The following is a 19,872-nucleotide window of genomic DNA, read 5'->3' on the forward strand; positions in this document are numbered from 1 at the left end:
ATCGTATTACAATAAATTCAGCAAAGAGAAGGTATTTGGGCTACTGGCATGGCCCAAAGGCCAGCCCACCTGGTGTGGTACAAACGCCAATTCAGAAGTGGCTCCTCACCAATACCGAGGGATAAACCACCATCGTATTACATAGCCTCCCTCCTCTTTCGGGCCTTGTCCCCGGCGCTCCCGCTGGTCAACTTCCCGCGTCAGCCATTACAACGTAGTCGGTGCTGTAGAGCAACACCTGCCAGTCACCAAATTAGAGCGCAACTGAGGCGATACTTGACCCTCTTGGCAGCCTAAATGGATCTGGAGTTTCGTCCGGTTTATGAACTTGATTCAGGACGGGGAATCGCACTGGACATCATGCGTGTCCTTAGATGGATGTAGGAACGGTGGCCTAAAAGTAGATCTGTGTCCCATCCGCAGCGTATGCACTTCTTCCGCTCCACAAAGGTTTATCACGCAGATGTGGGAAATCAGGATACATGTCCTTTAAGATCGGGTTCGCTTTCCGCTGTTACCAATGTAGCGCCCCGAGACTTCCTTGAAGACGAAAGAAGACAAAATACTCGGGCAGAATATATATTCAGCGCAGAGAAGGTGTCTGGGCTATTGGCATAGCCCAAAAGGCCAGTCCACCCAGCGAGGTACAAGAGGGCTAATTCAAAGTACAAAAGTGGCGCCTAACCAATACCGATGGATAAACTACCATCGTATTACACAGGTTTACAAGGCCGATGATTGCAGAATGCCTATAATGACCACACGCTATTCTTGTCAATGAATTTATAGTACATTTTTACTTAATGGGAGAGTTAATAATTAAGCCGTATAGTCTTCTTATTAGTTAGTAACTAAGTTGAATAATAATTAGTTAATGAATAGTTAAGTAGGTATTTGTAGTTGGTTTCCTCTCCCCATGACCGTCGATTATACTGTAGCCTCCCAAGTCTTCTATGTAGTCGTAACAGGCCCAAGTACTGTGGGGGAACGTTCTTAATTAAGGTACCGAATAGAAGGTGGGGAAGAAGGGAAAGTGTTGACAAATAGAGGGCACTTAACCCCAAATTCACAAATCCATCTCGACAACTCTGCTGTATCTGGAGGTCCGACGGATTGGGTAGCTGCCAAAAGAAGACGTCACATTTATTCTTCTGTTAGGAGTCCCCAGAAGTTCTGATATTCATCCCTCCCATGATGGACTTGTATTCAGCCATTGAAGTCAAGATGTTTGTACTTTTAGGTCAGGTTCGATTGCCACTGCTACCGCCGTAGCGTCCCGAGAATTCGACAAAGTCGTGATAAACCAAAGGCGTATACTACTAACAAGCAGAGGGGCTGGGAGGGTATTGGTATGGCCCGTTGATCATGCTGCAGGGCGAAGGTAAATTTTGCAGAGCCTGGACTGTCTGGCGTTGCTTAACAGAATGTCAAATCACAACATTAACTATTTCCGTTTCTATCGTACACTTATTTTCTGCCTGCCTATTCGCTGCGGCCATGGAAACAATCGACACGACCTGTCTTTCGTGAAGTGGAGATGAACACTAACTTAAAGCAGGAATAATGAAAGCACCTTCTACGATAATTACGCGTCTCTACTTATAATAACCTTTCAGGAAAGACAAGTGATTGGAATACATCCCAGAGCATGCAAACCGTCAATCTATTTTTAGGAAGTGGGAGGTCCGTCTCTCCCCAAACAACGTTCCGTAAAGTACTGGAGAGGTTACAGCATTAATTAATTCTGTTTACACCTTGACTGCAAATGACGGACCCCTTCGATGCAACTTTAAACTACAGGGTCATGTATGTATATGTGGAGCGTCCTCTATACGACTGGCTACAAGGTCAATTGGAGACGGAGTTGAACTATTTCCCAATTGTCCAGACCTTCACAACTTGCGTGTCGCACGACTTTCCGCTGAACAAAACAACTGCACTCCTCATAAATCAGCATCTCCTCACAGTGATTAATCGGAGTCTTAGATTCAAAGCCCAAACAAATACACACGATAATAGGTTTGCCTGAAAAAGGTACGACCTTCGAATCAGCAAAAGCTTCCAATCAAACATGATGGAGACAAAGATGCACCACCCTGAGTCGTTCAATAATGTGACTAACCAAATCTGCCCACACACAAGCGGGAAAAACGTTTCAGAATGTAGGCATCAGAAATTTCTCCCATTCACCCTAGTCGCGTCCGCGTTTGCGTGAACCTGGAAAGCGACCGTGAATTCAATACCATTGATCAACTTGACTTTGCAGTAAAATGGAGCTTCCAACATCCTACCATTAATAAAATTGTTCATTCACACCATGACTGCAAGGTTGGCTGGCGGGTTGGATATCAGAGTTCAGTTGAACGTCCAGCTGATCATTCATTTGGCGATCTGTCATGCGTCAAGCGGGGCCCGCATATCGCTCCACACAGCTGCGCACTAAAACACGATGAGTCCTCAACTTTGTTGGGGGTAAAAAAAACTACAACCGGACAGAGGTCCCATGTTATTGTAACAAGGCCACAACTGCGGCCCTACAGATAACATATCGTAACCACAACTTCCGCGCCCAGACACAATCCCAGTGTGTCCACCTTGCAAAAAAGGTCAAAACGTCTGAGGTCACATGACTGTAACAAGATCACAGAACCAAGAGCTGACTGATTTGGGAACCTATCGTTGACACACTTGGGTACACGCCAAGCAGGGGAAATAAACTATTAGAATTAGATTTGATGAAAGGGTGCAGAAGTCCCTTGAACAGCCTGCCACAACCATTCGAACCATCGAGAAGACAGTAGAATGGTATACCACAGGAGGGCGGTTTTATCAAGCTCTCAGCAGGACGCTTCACTGCTACGGAAGAAATACCTTACATCTGTAGTGGAACAGCCACACAAACGATGTGGAGCATGAATCAGAGACCCCAACTTTGCAAATGCACTCAAGTAGAATAATTACAACACATTTCACATATCAGCAATTTATCTAGTCAATCAAGAGCGACTGCGAACACACAAACACCGGAGAAATTAAAACTCCATTCCAAAGTTGTATAACTGTGTGGAGGTATAAGACAGGTACACAACTAAACCCTAAATCTTATGAAAAACCTACTTCGACAAAAAGCGAAAAGACTGGACGATTTACAAACTCGTGTAATGTAAAGAAGGAGGGAGCTACGAAAATGAATGGCTAATTACAAATAAAATGATTTGTCATGCAGTGAGGATACAAAACAGACATGAACGGACAGACGGAGGAAGACTAGTCGAGAATGGTGGAGTAAACAAGGTCCGGCACAGACAAGAGGAGACGTACAACCTGCAAACAGAAAAAGGATAACATTATCATGGGGTAGAACAGCACTTATTCCAGTAGTACATCTGACTACGCAGGCTTTTCCATCTCCTAAAATTCGACTTTCATGCTGACAGAAAGAAAACTTACGCGTCTCCCGTGCCTTAATAATTAACGCCACAGAACCCTCCCGCCTTACAAAACCTCCAGAAAATTGGGCACTACATTACCGTCGTTGTTGCCGATATTGCTACAAATCCAAATTCCAGTATTCATTGGCAAGGAACTACACCAGTTTCGCAGAATGAGAGCACCTGCTGCAGACAGCCGAACTGCTAGATTTAAGACAAAATGTTGAAGTACACCATGGCTAGCAATAAAAACCGGATCCTGGTGAATTTCAACCGGCCTTAAGAACTGTCAAGAACACCAATGCATGATTACGATCAAGAAGTGGGATATTATGGCGCGCCCATCAAGCAAATGTGCCTAGTGAAATGACCGGTACGGGAAATGTGTTAATAGTCGAACATCGACCGGAGTCCGTGACACTTAGGAATTCCGTCCAAATACACAAGCATCAAAGCTAAAATAACTACTAATTGTGAATCACAATCGACTCGATAAAAGACTTGTGACGGCTAAAGCAGGGCAGAGATCAAGAGGAGATAATATGCAGGAAAGAGACGATGAAGCAAACCAGTGCCTATAATCCTAAACCCATTTGTGCCTTTTCCATCTCTTGCGATTCAACTCCCACAATGACAGCATAGAACCATGCTATACAACCATAGTAAGTGCCCGAGCCCCCTTGCACGTTCAGTAAAAACGACATTCGAAAGGACTTGAGTGCTATAACTCCGCCATATGTTATAATTTTGTGCCTAGACTTCATTACAAAAAAGTGCAAAAAGGCCCATTTCACACTACCTATACTGGTCACCACAGCCCTACTTTGAAGTTAATAGTTTTTCAGACTAATGAGAGGTAGGCGTTCCAGAGGTGCAGTTTGTGCAAAAACTTACCGACTGCTGTCCGTTCACCTCATTAGCAGCCTGTGTAAGAGAGGGCTCAGGGCATGAGTGACCGACCAGAGTATATCCAAAGACCTTGGCCAAATTCATCTCCCCCATTCGACATGTCGATGACCTTGAGACGGCCTAAAGCAGAGAAGAGGAGCGTGAATGCCAACATTTAACAATCAATGGAGTGCAATGAGAGAGATACCTTGAGGTGGAGAATGATGAAGGCCAATGTGTCACGATTCGCAATGGGCAATTTGTCCATTAACGTGGCCACTCGATGTTTGGCGCCCTCAGAGTCACGAAGTGACAACTCTGCGGATTCTATAAACTCTGGACGGAGGGCGTACGTGACCAGTGGTTCACTGAGAAGGCGGAGGAAGGCTTTGAGACAGGAGCACACCACGTTGATGTCCTCCACCAACGCAAGACTGGGAGTTGTCCGACCGTGCATAAACTTGTCCAACAATTCTACGATTAATGCCAAATTCTGATGACAAAAAGGCCTTTCGTGAGGTAAAAGTTTAACCTAGTGAACAAACTCACCAAAAACCTTCTTTTCGGCTCCAGGGACACGATATATGCCAACTTGAAGAAGGCCTCTAGCAGCTACCTCGTTAACACAATGAATGACGGGGGCTGGAATTTTAGGAAATTCATTGGGAGGACAGAGGGAAGCAAGAGGGACGGAGTGCCACGAGAAAACCCGGTGCTTGCTCGCGGAGGAAGGGGTCCCGACAGCCGGTGACGCACTGATAATGGACGCGCCCAAACAGCGTCTCGAAAGGGCGGTAGACAGTGGGGTGAGCGGGGGTTCACCAGCTCGGTTAGGTGATGAATGGATGTCCGTTGGAGGTACACAGCGCTGCTTTAGCTGGAGAAGAGATAGAGTTTGGCATAAACTCTAGTAATTTAGTGAACGATAAGAATGTAAGCTGAGTCACGTACCCGATTCTGACAGTTCTCGTGGACGACAAGTCTGCAGATTTTGCAGCGAAGAGCAGGCCTGCCTAAGGCAAAACGTTTGCCACAGCATCCGCACATTTGAAGGCGTAGCGAAGAAATAGACACGAACTGGTGAAGACGAGTCAAACGATTACCCGTCGTCTGTTAAGATAGATAACTTCCAATCATTCACAGGGGCCAAGTAGACAACGAAGCCAAATGGGAGAGAAAGCGTACCGTTGGCCGAACAGGCGTCCTAAAACTGCTGGTGTCTAAATGTGAGGTGGAATCAACCGTCTCATGTGCACTACAAATACCCTCCGTTACACCATCTGACTCCAGCTTAGCCTCATCAAATGCAATTCTTTTAAATGCAATGTCATGGTAACTGCTAGCAGAGTCTGACGAAATTCGCTTTCGAGAAATCACAGATTTCGTCAAGGAAAAAGCCGGCTAAAATAAGAAAGACAAGATAATTTCCTCAGTGGAATGCAGGTAACAGAAAGAAAGGCGCTTACATGGTCATTGGACGATGACGGTTTTAGATTCTTGCCAGCGCTAAGTCGCGCCGAACGTCGAAGAATGCCTCCGACAGGATGAGACCTTTTGCGGCCAGCCGAAGCTCTGGAAAGTAAAACAAACCGCTTAGATTTTGCGCACCTCACGGTAAAAATAGTGTGTAGATCGATTACTTTGGGCTCTTCAACTCAACATCAGAGTCTCCAGAAGAAGCATTTTCGGAATCAAGCAGGGACCCAGCGGAATGGTCAATACGGCCATTTACACACCGACCTGGTGTTGGAGAACGCATCCAACCGCATTCTTCGAGCTGGACAAGACGCTCCTTTGCTTTGTCAATATCATTGTCACGGAGGACCTCGCGGATAACCTCAAGCTGTCGCTGGAGACGCTGCGCTTCTTCGCCTAGCTGGCGATTTTGCTCCTCTACATGATCCAGTCTACCGTACAAGGTTTCCTTGAAAAAAAAAACTAGGTGGATGCCAAAAAGCTTCGAATAAATGGTGAATAAGATGCAGACCATACCCTCTCTTTAAGCAGCTTTTCCCTTTCAATGCGAAGCGACTCGCAATCCTTCGCATACTTCATGGCCCTTTTTTCGAGAAACAAATACAGGCTTTTGGAAGCTTTATCTGAAACATCGGCTGAGTCCAAAAGCTAGGAACAAAAAACAAAGAAAAAGCATAACTAAGGGATCAACATAGTTCGAAACACTGGACAACCCCAGTGGACAGCTATGTTGCATCACTTGGAATGAACGAAGTAAAAGTAAGCAACGTTCTGAAAATGGAATACCTTGAGGACAAGAGAACTTAGGATCTCTAGAGAAGTAATGCAGCTCGACTTAGTAACCTGCTTCTGCCGGCACTTAGAACGCGCCATATAAACGTATACTCAAAGTTTTGACTAGCACAACTCACAAGAACTGTCAATGAAGTTAAACAAAACGAAATTGCCATGTGCATGATTTTGGAATTCAAGGTTGACTATAATTGTGTGTAGATATAAAAATATCGTTTAACTTTTCAAATTATATTCATATATTTAAAAGAACTTTCGATAATTACTGAGCCATACCCGTGGAGCTTAGATAAATTTAATAAGCCTATGTTGTACTTCCTCTCACTTTTCCACATGAAAACAAAGGTTTTCTTTAGTAATTAAACGTTTATTAGGTATTAAAAGCTGCATTGGCGGCAGTGTCAAGCAAATTCATCCAAAGATAAAACCATATTTCTCTACCATTTTTTTAGGTGTCTAAATTTACAGAAGAATTGCACATGTCGCTGACGACTGAATTTGCAAAGATTGTGGCAGAATCGTCATTGCCATCTCTTCTTTAAGAGCTGCCACAGCCCTTCTTTCCCAAGAAGGCTTTACACATGAAACCTTATTTTAAGTCCAAAGTGCACCGTAATGTTACTCCAAGTACAATTAATACGCAAATTGCACAGTCTTTCTTCAACACATTTCAATGTTCTTTCACTGCAATCCTTAGGCTAATCTAACACCACTGAACTTAGCATCCTTCCCTTCCGTGTCTAATATTCTGACCCTTTGCTATTTTAAACCCTTGACTACGGAATAATGGCGAACCAACCGCGTCAGTCATCAAATCTGAGTGCAAATGAGACGATATATGACCGTCACGTCACTGATCCCTCTTGGCACTTCGCCTGCATTTAGAGTTACTTCCTGTTTAGGAACTTCATTGAGGGAAGGGGAAATGTGGTATGTCCATAGCTATTCGTAAGGATACTGGCTACAGGACCATATAAAGAGAGATTGAGTATACAATGGTTTGTTGGGGAAAGTGTTTGGCGTCTATTCCTCCTTGCCAGTTTGTTCTCACTACAATGATGCTCAGTTACGCCTGTCTGCGTTCTATCCAGCTAGCAGAAGCGTGGAGGAGGTATCGCTTGTTAACTTAATTGACATCTTTATATCAGCACCGTAGACAGCGTCGCAACAAACTTCCCCAGAAAGTTCAAGGGTGGCGTAGCTTCAGTTGGTAACAGCTTTCTTTTAGGACGCGGGATTGGGGTAGTTGCTGAACGAAAGTATTCAATGTCCCTTTGAATGGCAGTCAAATGATTCACTTATTTCCAAAGTATGATTTAAGGTTTAGTGAATTCTCATGAAAATGACGAGACCTCGTACCAATTTTAATTGAGGATTCAACAGATTTTTTTAAGTTTAGTGGCAGAACTTCATCTCAATTTGCCCAAACACAACGGTTGGAATCAGTTAATTAAAACAAATTGGTTGTGGAGATCGCGCACAACCATTTCGGGCACTAATCACGCTACCCACATGACAAAAGCAAGTAAGAGCAGATTCTGTTCTTGGCCAAATTCATCCCACCAAGAGCAAAACTCATAAGTTTGCACTAATGTGGCTGTAAACAAAGCAAACCAATGCGTTATGGACGCAATTTAATGTGAGAATGACTTTTCACTAGATCATACAGCCTAGAAAGCATAAAGGACTGCACATTGGATTTGAAGAGGTTTGTCTGTTTTGAGAGCAGATGGCTACCATGGGAGAAGTATAAGAATAGGCTACCATCATCCATATGGATGCTTGTCTGAGAACAAGCAAAAGAGCGCATGCGCGCTTACTGACATGGGCGATGCAACCACCAACCAACCTGATGTTTAGCTGAACTTGAGGGAAACTACACGCGCTACTGACTTCGCCTAGCTACGATCTGAAATGGATGCACGTTAAAACCCACTGAGAGCATTCCATTGGTAGGTGTAAGGACCCACATTTAAAAAGGCAGTCAAAATGTGATCAATACAGTCTTTGCTGAAATTGTTCGTCGCCATACTAACAACTAACTCGTAAGGTAAAGCTATCACTCCATAAAAGGTCACAAAATATTGCAGTAATTATGCCATAAATAAGCATTTCATGGTTGTGGGTTTCTAATCCAAGGGCTCTAGATTAGCTCTTAACAACAAAGTGGTTCTAAGTAAAGAGTCCAGCTACTGAAGCTCAGATCATAAAATGCCACTACGACCGAAGACAGCTAAATTAAAGGATAAATTATCTTCTACTTAACCTAAACGCCTCGACCATCACAAGAAATACAGCGTATTTTATGTGAAATCCACAGTCTACCCACAGCGAATACGCACTAAAACACTTGAAATTGCCTTTCTATTTCGTGGAATCATAGCACCTGCGAGCAAAGACTACCGTTCATGTTGTGCTGTGAATACAGGAATGGATGAAGATGTCTGTAATGCTACTGAAGTAAACTGTACACAGAAAGTTAACAAGCCTTGAAGCACTCTAGACTGCACAAAGAGCGCCCAGTTCGAGCACATGCGTATCGACGCGGCGCCGCATGGCACTGCTCGCAAAGCCGAAGTTTTGGAGGAGGTGGAGCAAGTTGAGAACGAAGCAACAGGTGGTTCTCTCCTACCTCTCCTTGTCCTGCGGGCAAAGCGATGAGACAATGGGGCTGAAGGCGCAGAGAAGAGATGAAACGCACGCTGCCAAGTGGAGGATCCAGCGGTAGGGATGGGTGTAGTGCATTCCTTTTCTTCTTCTTCTTCTCGCCCTCTGAGTCCTCCGAATCGGCTGCCGCTTCAGCGGTAAGAGCCACGCGGCGCGATCGACCACGACTTCCGCCGCCGTTGCCCGAACCGCCGGCGTATTCTGTGTTAACACGCAGGAGGCGCTCCACAGTGTCCTGCATCTCCTTCTCCGCCTTATTTTTCGCCGACTCTCGTCGACGCTCAATCCGACGTTGACGAATTTCCAACTGCTCGGGAGTGAGAGCAGTGGTGGTGGTGATAGCGTTTTGATCCGTGGCCTTCTCGGAGGATACCATTATATCCTCAAGGGTCCAGAGGGAACTCTGAGAGCTCTGATAGCCCAGGCGCGTTCTGCTACGAGAGGCGGGGACTAGAGTGGGCACAACGATTGATTCGCTGTCACTATCACTACTGTTAGTGTAGGCATCCGTGACGCGGGCTGGTGGTCGTCGACTCTGACGAACTGGACGACTTTTCCTCGTAGTGATAACCTGCCGCTTCAGGGAAACCTTCTTTAGGGGAGCTGGTCGCTTTTTTCTTCTTTTTACCAATATAGAACGAGTTGTACTTTCAGGTGAGTCATCCGAGAGTACCTCCTGAGAAAACATTGGGTATTGAGGGCAATCATGCTATGGTGGACCCAAACTAAAGTAATAGTGAAAGAAGGTCAACTCACATAATTGTCGTCGTCATATTCATCCATCTCCAGGAATCTAGAACCAAAGTCATCTGTCGCAGGAAGGGTGGTGTCGCTGTCCATTTTCAAGACCGACAAAGACTAGGAAACCTAAATTTCAGAGCAATAACCACGATGATGAACACTAAAAGCAAGCGACAGCATTGAAAAAAAACAGGCGCATTAGCAAATATGAGATGCAGGTAAAAGTTATGAAAAAGCTTAAAATAAGAAAATGCAAAACCAGTAGATTAAAGTGCCGACCTAACGGTAATGCAATGCCTTTTCCAACTTTAATTTGGTGTATAAAAGGCCATATACCCCAAATACGCTGACAGCTAAGGCTGGTTTAAATACTAATTTGGTAAGGCGCATATTCACAGACCACACGCACGTAAGTTGCTCACCTCAATTGCGACTAGTCCAATGATGGAAAAGCGCAAAAACCCCCGCACCGCACACACCGTTTTAGACTGCGCGGCTCTGATGACCGCAACTTACCTCCTCTTATCTCGTTTGTTTTCAATGCTAGAAAATAAAATCCTATTAATGCACGCTTGTTACCTTAGAAGACCTAAAATTGCCATGCATTCCTTTGGTGTAAACTTGCCTGCTCCTGCTAGATAAATGCTCCTCGATGATGCGGACTGGTGGAGGGTCACATTATTAGCATAATTACATACCTTGTTTAAAAAACCCCTCTTTACCGCATTCTTGCCTCTGCTAGTTCCCAGACGCATCTGCTAAATTCCGAAGAGGAAATGATGGCGCCTTTGCCCCCGATCTACACCCCCTGCTAACTGCCCACCGACTTTTCCTCGACAGGGACATCTGATCACCCCAGCATATCCCAGTCCAGCTTCCCAAAAAGTCCACACTAGGCACTTTCACAAAAGAGGACGCGGCAGCTCCCATACGAACGCCGGGAACACACCAAGCCTACTCGCCAATTCGAAACTACGGATGAAAATGTAAAAATCTCTACAAAATGCTGAGAGGATACAGAAGGGAAGAGTAACCCTCAGTAAGGGACAGAGCTGATGAGGAGCGGTAGATCGGGATTCGTGAAGTCCCATCGCGACGCCTCCAGGAAGCTGAAGCACTCATCAATGTCCTGCACGTGTCGAGGCCGATCATATGCCGCCGACAGCGAAGACGGTTCTGAGGAAGAGAAAAAAAAGAATGTGAAATTAGTAACTTTTACAACTTTCCATGGGGGGAACCCCACAAAATCTGCCGAGCAAAGCGAACAGGCTTATCCAAATGTGCATGTTTGCCTACTTAATGTGAGCACCCAAAAAATTAATAAGCAGGCCAAACTGACGCAACGTTTTATCATAAGTTGCTGATAGATGAAACGCACAATCGGTGGAAGGGTGCAAGGGAAAACACGTTCGCTACCAAATCCTCAAAAAAAAATACCGCGACGTGGATTTTCTACCATCCTCATTCCTTTGTCTTACGCCCAACCAATTCTTCCGAACACGATTTAGTTCAACCACAATTGTTATGAGCGAAAAAAACCATCAAATAATTGTAACGGATGCAGGCTCGGAAAAGGGAACTGGAACTCCGCATGTGTAATGGTGGTAACGAAAGTCAGAATAAACTACGAGAGTTTAATATATAAGTGGCAAAGAGTGACCGGATACAAAAACGTATGAGTGTGGCTTACCGGGTGTGTGTTCGTAGAGCGGGTCCTCAGCCCCGTTGGCAGCAGCGGCAGCAGCAGCGAAGACACCGTCATAGGAAGAGGCGAGAGTAGCAGCTGCCGCGGCAATCGACTGCTCCCCTGCACCTTCGCCCCCGACACCGCCTCCTGCTCCACCACCTGCGTAGCTGTAGTGTGCAAAGTGCGCCGCGTAGTACTGTTGGTAGTATTGCTGGTAAGCTTGATAGTACTCCGCCTGAGCCTGTGAACTGCCACTCACCGCAGCGGCCACTGCTGCTGTGAAGGGGTCCGGCATGCCTCAAAGTAAATGGGATAAAGATATCTCTAGACATTCCGCTTTGCCTCGTGTTACAGCTTCTTTCAGCATTTCGTACAATGGCATCACTCCTGCAGAAGACTATAGCATGTCTCCAGGCTTGAGCAAGCAGACGAAAGGTATTTAAGGTCTCTCTGCCTTATATTCTAAGCAAACTCATAGATCTATTGCTGGTAGCTCCCACCCGCAATTTGCACGCTTTTATCCGGCGTGAAACAATGATGTCTAGAGGCATTCTACCTTCCCCTATATTTGGTTTTACTGAGATGGAAACCTGAAAGAAAGCTCGAATCAAAAGTGTACAAGGTTTAAACTGGCAGCCATTATCTTCAAGTGGATCTAAATAAAGTTATGACTCATAACACAGACAAAGGTTAAGTTAAAGTAGACATCACGAAGACAATGTCGTCTAACTTAAAAACCGAAGTAAATAATCAAATCATCAAGAAAACAAACTCTTTTTCATTTACCTCTACGCATACCATTGATCTTTCAACTCGATCGAAGCCTTAACGCGATTAGTAATACCTTTTTTATTCATGAAATACAGAAATAAATGATACGCAAATTACCACTTGGCAGGAGAGAGGACGAGGAAGCCGCAGCGGCCTGTTCATCTTTGGCCGCTTGGATGAGTTGCCCATCAGCCGTGTAGCGCTTGGGAATGGCCAAACTCACACGAATAGGCTTGTAGCCCAGGCCCGAATAGTTCTGCATTTCTATCAATGCCCTGTCCTGATCTGCCTCCGAGGCGAATCGAACGAAACCGTAGCCCCTACTCTTTCCGTTGTTCATCACAACTACGAAAAGTGGAAGTACAGGAAGTTTTCTACGCAATTAAATTATATTCATGTACAACTCTGAATATATACCCCTGTTCAGTCACCCAGAGTTTAAACACCATGCCAATGGCATAAAACCGCCTTACTACTTTCCCGATCTAATTGTCCGCCGATAGAAAGGCTGCCTAATAGCGTTTTCAGTTGTTACATTTAGCATTAACGGTCAACAAAATTGACCTTATAAGGAAAAGTTGCAAACAGATGAATGCATAGAGCGGTAGAACGGGAATATCAAATCCTAATAAAGATATTAGTACTATGAAATGAAACCGCACAACACACTTACCCTTGGCAGAACGACAGGAGGGATATTTTTTGAAAGCGTTAAATAGGATAAGATCATCCACATCTTCTGTCAGCTCGCCGACAAAAAGGGAAAACTCTCTAAAAAATGAGTAGTCATTAGACCATCCTACCCGGCAGAACTGTCCTTGCCATAACTTGCATGATTTAATTTGAAACGACGAGTCTGAAAAATTCCCAATCAGGAAACAAAGCGAACAAGTTTTTTTCTGATAAGTTAAAGAAATCATTACAGGAATTCCTGGAATCGGTTTCCCATTTAACTTCAACATTGCATCACGAGCGGCAATACCATCCAAGAACTCCACAAAACCATAACCAAGTGTTTGACCTGTCGCTTTATTGCGTATAATCTTGACGCTTACGACCTTTTCATCGTGAAATTCAAAGGCTTGACGAATGAAAGTTTCATCCATAAAGGGTTCCAACTAGATAAATGCTTAATTAAGGACTGCATACTTACATCGCCCATCCATATCGTATGAGAAAAGTTCTGCATTTTCTGAGGCAAGAAAGCCTACAATAGATCAAGATGTTAAAAACCCGAAGTATGAAGCTTGAAATTAGTATTCGGAGGAAAAATTGAAAATTGATCTAGAAAGACGTGCAAAGGGACGCACCCGATTTCAGCATTGCCAATATGTCTGCAGTGTGCTGTTAATAAAATACTGTTGCGACGAAAGTTACGGGAAAAAAAGAGCAGGACATGTAGTATATTGGGGCTTATATTCGTGAAAACGTAAAAACATCTACCGATTAAGGAAGACCGTCAAATAAAAGGAGGGAGTAGATTCGCATACATTAATGTGTACTTTTAAATACAGCTTCTACACGCACTGACATTGCTGCGGATAACTACTTAGGGAACTCACAGAAAAAGCGGCGAACAAAAACCGTGAAGCCTGCAACCTACCACACCCGCTTCTGAAAACCCGCATTAGAACAACACAGCAGCACAAATTGACAACAAAAACCCTGAGTAACCATAGTAAAATTCGCAAAAAATACTCTTCAAAAAAATATCCAAAATTTGTTTGCGCAGGTAAATGGCAGTTTTGCATATGTAAGGATATGGTTCCGCTACTGTTTCTCCTTGCCACATATTTCGCACTTCAGAGCTAAACAGTTATAATTGGCTTGATTGCATTCAGCTATAGAAGAGATGGAATTGGCAACCCGAATTCACACTATCGATACCTGTATATGGGTTCAGGAGGCTTTTGGTTCGGCTTCTTCTTCCTTCTGAGGTATTTACGGAAATCGGATGGCATTTCTAGCCTATCTCCACAGGTTTGTTTTTGGTTCTCCTATCCAAAGCGTGCGCGCTACTTATTATGCAAAGACTCATCATTCGGTAGTGGAAGATTGAGGGATAGTAGCTTAAGATAGGGTCTGCGTTCCGCTACCGTCAACACTGCGACCCATGACCTATTTAAAGACGAACAAATCCCTTATACTTAGTTATAATATATGTTTTAGTACACAGAATTGGTTGGGGCTACTGGCATGGCCCAAAAACCAGCTCACCTGGCAAAGCTCTGGTAGCCAAGACATAAAGTGGCCTTTTTCTTAAACCGGGGTGTAAATAGGCAAAGCATTACTGTAATACAATAGCGGTTTATCCCTCGGCATTGGTGAGGCGCCACTTTTGTACTTTGAACTAGCCCCCTTGTACCCCGCTGGGTGGGCTGGCCTTTTGGGTCGTGCCAATAGCCCAGTCACCTTCTCTGCGCTGAATGTATATTCTGCCCGCGTATTTTGTCTTCTTTCGTCTTCAGGGAGTCCCGGGATGCTACATTACTTTGTGCTTAAAAACTATACAAAAGGACATGGTTGAAGTATTTTTGGCAATTGCTGCCTTCTAGTGCATCCTGTTTGCAAAAACTAGCGTAAAATACTTTTACAGAATCAGCTGTACTATTTGTAAGGAATAAACGACTGGTAAGCATCAAACCGCCCAGTGAATTAGTAGGGGAAAAATTAAATGAAACTTAGTAGGTTTTGAAATTAAAATCGAAAATACTCCATGATTTGCGTTTCACCCTACAAGAGCTCCCTAAAAGTAAAGTGAATACTTCATCCTGCAAACTCTAGTGATTTAATATTTTTGCTTTACAGAATCCGACCTTGACAATGTTTAGGCTATGCCCCTTTTCTATCCCGCTATGGTTAATTATTCGCCGCAAATTCTATTACTCGGCTAACCCAAAATGTAAAATATTCGCAGATAAAGGAATTCGACTCCCAAATTATGCGACCGGGAAAAAGGAGTCCATTCCAGAGCGTCCAATCATACACAGTAGCGAGTCTATTAAAGATTTACAGGTGGCCGGGTTAATCGCTCGCAAGATCCTTGCAGAAATGGGGTCATTCATCCAACCCGGAATTTCAACCTTTGATGTGGAAACGTTTGTAGTGGAAAAGTGCCTGGAATACTCTGTGTACCCTTCGTCACTTGCATACGAAGAGTTCCCCGGGTAAATTTAACGATTTATATTGTTGACCTTGTACCCGGCACGTAGGGGATTTGTGTAGTCATGGCTCTTAGTCCATCTTGCCAAGCCGAGTAGTTTGCCTCCTTGCTTGAGAAATTATTCCTTTTTAATACTAAAGTAGACTGGCTTCCGTTCAAATACACATTTTTTTCCTAGCTGTGTGTGCACATCTCTTAACGAAGTGGCGATCCACGGAATTCCATCCCCCAATGACGTGCTACAGTCTGGAGATCTGTTATCTGTGGACGTAACTGTCTTCACAGGAACGGCGCACGGCGACGCCTGCGAGACCTTCTTGGTTGTGGATAGAGATTCCCACTCATCGGAACTATACGCTTCCCAGGAGCATCTTCTCAGCTGCGCCAAACGTGCATGCGAGGCGGGTATAGCAGCCTGCGCTCCCGGTTCCAAGTTCTCTACCATCTCGAAGGCAATTTCCCAAGAAGTCTTCGAGGGCAGATGTCGAGTTATCGCGGGAATTGGAGGTCACGGCATTGGAGACTTCTTCCACGGCCCACCGTACGTGCCTCACTGCGTCTTTGAGGAAGGATCTGCTGATGTCGAACTACAGATGCTTCCTGGGCACGTCTTCACTATTGAACCGGCCGTTGCTGCTGCCGCCAGTGCGCCTTATCTTGACGCGGTGGCGCAATACGTGGCGATGCCAGTGGTATCAAAGGGGGACGGGTGGTCTGTTCGCACGTCGGATGGCGTACTCACCGCTCAATTTGAGGAAACGGTCCTCATAACAGACAATGGTGTCCGTGTTTTAACTCGATAGCGCAACCCAATAAAGTCCCGAGATTGTATTGCAGTTCCCTGAGCGGTGACCTCCTCGAGTTTGCTCATGGATCGCCTACGGTGATTCATATCAGCTCGCTGGGAGAATACTTTTAGCACACAGGCTACAAGGCATGAACAGCATTCGAGCGAACCCGACTTCCGAGGAGTCAGACTTTTTCCGGTGTCCATTTACAATTACGACGCGCAGCCTCCGCGCGCGGCATTCCTCAGCTTCTTACTGGTCGAAAGAACACTATTTCCTAGTACTCGGGTGGAGAGGGGACAGTCGGAAGGTATCAACGGGCGAAGACTCACGGCTTTCCCTGGGGAGCAAGCGGGCGGCCCGCGCAGCAAAAGGTAGAGGTTCTTCAGTCGTGGGCCCGCCCCGCTAATGTGGTTGATCAGCGTCACAGCAAACGACAACACTCCACTTCGCCAGCCCCCAAGTAGCACCCACCCGGAATTAGACGCACAACTTTAGCCTAACAGGTTCACAGATCCCGGCAACACTGGAGCCAGACTACACAGTGCCGCACACCACCCCCCGTTAGGCCCATTCAACTGCAGTGACCCCAAATACTCGTCGGTTGATCATTCCAGTGGTCGAGACGGCAGCACCACACCGATGGGCGCCTCCAGTTAGCCAATCCACCGAAGAATTTAAGCACAACCGAAAGACAAAACCCGTCCTCCGCAAAACTGGCATCCCCCACCTACCTCACTGCGCCTAACCACCAGTTAATTAGACGAAACATTGGTAATTTATTATCAATCAAAGCACGTAAAGAACACTGAGGGTTCCGTCAACGCACAATTCCGATAAAGCCTGATACAGAATAACCGCGTTCCAAAACGGAACTTTCTTTGCACCAAGGTCTGAAGCCATCTTTGCCATACTAGGGTATTACAAAAAAACAAGCATTATACTTAAACAGTGTCATTTCAACCACCCGGAATTGCGGAGTAGTTAAAATGTTAATTTAGGAGACGGGGTGGTCCTGAAGAGCTACTCTTCAGAATACAATAAGTCTCCTCATAAAATAAGGTAGAACATAATCTCGTAAGATGTACAACCCGTATCTGTACAGTCCTATTCTACACCGGACTGCTCGATGAAGGTGGCGACTCAGTCTTCGGGGGCCATGTACACTGCTACACTCACATAACAGCGGTAAATGTCCCCGATGTTGGAGGGAAGAAATGACGGCAAAAGCGCAACCCAGGCACCCATGGAACACGGAGCAAGATGCTTGCAAACAACTCCGGGAAGAACACCCACGGCGGGAAAACTTCACGCCAATTCGCCCAAGCTGTGCGGGCAAGCGTGCCACTCGACACACTCAAACAAATTTCGTTTTTCTTAGCAAAAGCTGTATTTCTACGCATCGACAGCTTGTGAAAAAAAGTCTACCTAATACTATTTTGATTGGTAACCAGCTATCATAACATTGCTTGTTAGGTTTAACAATGACAAAGATGGGGAAGATAAAAATGTTATTGAATTGGAAGGAATGATGTTTTCATTTCACTGAAATATTCATTTGTGTAAAATAAAAACACTTTTGACTGCAACATGTCAATCGTTTCTCTAAAATGTAATAATAACAAGCATTGACGATATTTTTGGAAAGTTTTCAGTAAGGGATGACTTAGGTCTCACGTACTAAACTTACGTTTGGCTATCCTCTATTTCATGAATATGTCTTGGAACATATCCCTATAACTTCTTTTAAATTTAGGGAAGGCTCAGAGTGCTACATTGATGGCAGCAACTAGCGATCCCCAGCCTGAGAAAATAATGTACTGATTTCCACCGCTAAGTGCTTGGAATTAATGTAAAGACAAAAAAGTGTTCCGGATGAGCGAACATGATGACTCCTTCGATAAGGGTTGGTAATGAAATCCACCTCCAGCAACTACTTTAGCTACCTGTTCTGCGAAACTGCTAATAATAATTGAAGTGGCACCAGCCACGGACTGGCCCAACAAGTTCGACACGACGCTGCCACTGGTACCTGTACAAAGCTGCAAACCAAGTGATTGTAGCGTCCCGAGACTCCCTGAAGACGAAAGAAGGCACAATACTCATGCAGAATATATATATTTAGCACGGAGAAGGTGTCTGGGCTATTGGCATGGCCCAAGAGGCCAGCCCACCCAGCGAGGTACAAGGGGGCGCATTCAAAGTCCACAAGTGGCGCCTCACCAGAACCGAGGGATAAACCACTATCGTATTACATGATCATGTGATACAACCTCCACGTCTGCACTATCTAGGTAGAACCCCGACAGATGTGACTGGGTAGAACTGAAGTAAGAACAAACTCGTAAAGTGAAACAGACGCGAAACATTTTCTTCAGAAAACTATTTTAGAAAGCATCTCTTATCATATGACCGCCTTGTCGCCATCGTTCTTACTACTTGCAGTGGACATACGGATGGCCACCACAACTCTACTTCCCTCAATAAAGATCTTATGCAGGACATAACTCTAAATGCAGTAGGATTGCAAAGAGTTACCAGTGGCATTGAGGTCAAATATCTTCTCATTTACACGCAAAGTCATTAAATGGCGAGGCTGTTATGCGTGGTTGGATTTCTGAGAGCACCGCCCACGTTGGGAAGGTCAGTGAGGAAAAGTGATCCAGACAACATCGAGGACGCTCCTCACATCATTATTAGCTGCCCGTTTTTATGATTGAGGCTGCGATTTTCAACTAGTATTCCCCCTCTTAGCCGAACCACTTTCGGGGAAAATAAATGGAAGGGCTAAACTTCCCTTCATCAATCTCCTGTAATTGGAGCATTAGCCCTCGAGTACTTACAACATAATTCTTAATTACGGCAACATGATAGGCAATTCCGACGTTCGAATGTAGTGTCTATACTGTTTTCGGGATCTTTGCTTACTTATAGATAGCGCCGACTACAACGTTGTTGAGTTGCGACCGAGGGAAGGGATCTGCCTGATTGACATATATGAATACAATTATTTCATGAAAATCATTTGGTAGAATGAGCATCAAATGAATTATTTTAACGGTCAGAATGAGTAGATTTGTAAACCTCCATTCCTTTTCACCTTAGATTATCTCCGTTTGGTGGTCTACCTGTCTTAAGGACCTTTGACCACTGACTTTTATACACTAACAAACACTGGATAATCTACCACCGCCTTGCATACATCGGGACCTGGTTTTTATAAACTCGCGTGTGCATAAGTAGTAGGCCCCCACACCTGCATCCCATTGTCCTACTTACACTATGCTGGTCAGACACAGCTCGCTCTGCCTCACCCTCCTTCTCCTCACCTCCACATTCGCCATTCGTCCACCTTTCCTTCAAAGCATTTGGTGGAGAGGCTGGAAGGTGGCCAATAACAAGACCTATGGCACATTACGTGAGGAGCATCTACGAATGCGAATATTCATCAACAATTACTTCTTCACT

General features: G+C 44.9%; 4 protein-coding genes across 4 annotated transcripts in view; 1 reads left to right on the plus strand and 3 right to left on the minus strand. All coding sequences in view use genetic code 11, as the record gives it.

The window, feature by feature from the left end:
- Positions 1–3,267: 3,267 nt before the first annotated feature.
- EGR_08119 (Rac GTPase-activating protein) lies at positions 3,268–6,668 on the minus strand (the record flags this gene model as incomplete). Its single annotated transcript, XM_024497368.1, has 10 exons — positions 3,268–3,324; positions 4,326–4,460; positions 4,528–4,793; positions 4,869–5,196; positions 5,271–5,429; positions 5,505–5,720; positions 5,786–5,891; positions 5,960–6,243; positions 6,312–6,443; positions 6,582–6,668. The coding sequence occupies 10 exons, from the start codon at positions 6,666–6,668 to the stop codon at positions 3,268–3,270; spliced, it is 1,770 nt and encodes a 589-aa protein (XP_024348239.1).
- A 2,398-nt stretch (positions 6,669–9,066) lies between these two features.
- On the minus strand, positions 9,067–14,081 carry EGR_08120 (tRNA selenocysteine 1-associated protein; the record flags this gene model as incomplete). Its single annotated transcript, XM_024497369.1, has 10 exons — positions 9,067–9,930; positions 10,011–10,112; positions 11,044–11,171; positions 11,686–11,979; positions 12,571–12,798; positions 13,127–13,224; positions 13,257–13,309; positions 13,377–13,571; positions 13,607–13,660; positions 14,016–14,081. 10 exons carry the CDS (start codon positions 14,079–14,081, stop codon positions 9,067–9,069), a joined length of 2,082 nt encoding a protein of 693 aa, XP_024348240.1.
- Positions 14,082–15,276: 1,195 nt separating this feature from the next.
- On the plus strand, positions 15,277–16,419 carry EGR_08121 (Methionine aminopeptidase; the record flags this gene model as incomplete). The annotated part of the gene is made up of 2 exons (XM_024497370.1): positions 15,277–15,620; positions 15,795–16,419. 2 exons carry the CDS (start codon positions 15,277–15,279, stop codon positions 16,417–16,419), a joined length of 969 nt encoding a protein of 322 aa, XP_024348241.1.
- A 197-nt stretch (positions 16,420–16,616) lies between these two features.
- EGR_08122 (Folylpolyglutamate synthase) overlaps positions 16,617–19,872 on the minus strand; it is a gene marked incomplete at both ends in the record, with an annotated part of 13,617 nt that continues 10,361 nt past the window's right edge. Inside the window, 3 exons of the mRNA XM_024497371.1 lie at positions 16,617–16,809; positions 18,351–18,481; positions 19,684–19,808. Of these exons, the coding sequence (XP_024348242.1) occupies positions 16,617–16,809; positions 18,351–18,481; positions 19,684–19,808 (449 nt within the window). The remainder of the gene's footprint in view (positions 16,810–18,350; positions 18,482–19,683; positions 19,809–19,872) is intronic.

This window comes from Echinococcus granulosus, assembly GCF_000524195.1.
Source record: "Echinococcus granulosus chromosome Unknown EG_S00096, whole genome shotgun sequence".
Classification (NCBI taxonomy): domain Eukaryota; kingdom Metazoa; phylum Platyhelminthes; class Cestoda; order Cyclophyllidea; family Taeniidae; genus Echinococcus; species Echinococcus granulosus.